The following is a 986-nucleotide window of genomic DNA, read 5'->3' on the forward strand; positions in this document are numbered from 1 at the left end:
CCTAACCCAGCACATCCCTGTGTTCTCCTAACCCAGCACATCCCTGTTTTCTCCCACCAGGCCCCTGAGCTTCCCGGAGTCCCGGCGCTCGGCCTGGTTGACCCTCATCCCCTGGGGATCATCCCATGGATCCAGCCCCATCCTGGTGCCCCCCGTACCGTCCCGCAGGCAGCCTATCCTGTACATCATGGGCATCTTGATGACGAAGGCGAACAGGTCGTCGATGAAGGTGTTGAGGGCCTTGTAGGTCAACATGCGCCAGGGCAGGTGGGCCACCGACTTCAGCTTGTAGTTGATGAACAGCTGGGGGGTCATGGTGATGAAGCCTGGGGGGGAGGGAGAGAGGAACAACCCCTCATGAGAGGGGGGAACCCGGGAATATCCCAAAAAACCCAAAGGAGAGCACGCGCTCCGTCCCGAAAATGGTCCAAGGAGAGCATGGAGATCATTCCCTTCATCCCAAAAATACTCCAAGGAGACCATGGAGATCATTCCCTTCATCCCAAATATACTCCAAGGAGACCATGGAGATCATCCCCTCCTTCCCAAAGACTCCAAGAACATAATGGAGATCATTCCCTCCATCCCAAAAATACTCCAAGGAGATCCTTGAGATCATCCCCTCCATCCCAAACACCCCAAAGGAGACCCTGGAGATCATCCCCTCCATCCCAAACACCCCAAAGGAGATCCTGGAGCTCATCCTCTCCATCCCAAACACCCCAAAGGAGATCCCCTCGATCCCATCCCGTGGGAATTCCCTTGGAATTCCAGCACTCACCGAATGTGAGTAGGAATCCGTAGAGCATGCTGAGCACCCAGGAGTACCAGCCCTTGTGCTCCAGGTAGAGGAGGCTGTACACGGCGTAGCAGCCCAGCAAGGGGAACAGGATCCACGACAGGTACCGGAATGCCATCTGGGAAAAAAGGGAATGCCAGCTGGGAAAAAAGGGAATGCCAGCTGGGAAAAAAGGGAATGCCATCTG

General features: G+C 55.7%; 1 protein-coding gene across 1 annotated transcript; it reads right to left on the minus strand.

Moving 5' to 3' along the window:
• Positions 1 to 57: 57 nt before the first annotated feature.
• Positions 58 to 933, minus strand: LOC113979453 (cleft lip and palate transmembrane protein 1 homolog; the record flags this gene model as incomplete). Its single annotated transcript, XM_027706839.1, has 2 exons — positions 782 to 933; positions 58 to 326 (listed from the first exon to the last, which is right to left on the minus strand). Coding segments are annotated over exons 1-2 (405 nt in total), but the record flags the coding sequence as incomplete, so codon positions are not given.
• Between the last annotated feature and the right edge of the window lie 53 nt (positions 934 to 986).

This window comes from Neopelma chrysocephalum, unplaced genomic scaffold (assembly GCF_003984885.1).
Source record: "Neopelma chrysocephalum unplaced genomic scaffold, ASM398488v2 Primary Assembly neopelma1_80619, whole genome shotgun sequence".
Lineage (NCBI taxonomy): Eukaryota > Metazoa > Chordata > Aves > Passeriformes > Pipridae > Neopelma > Neopelma chrysocephalum.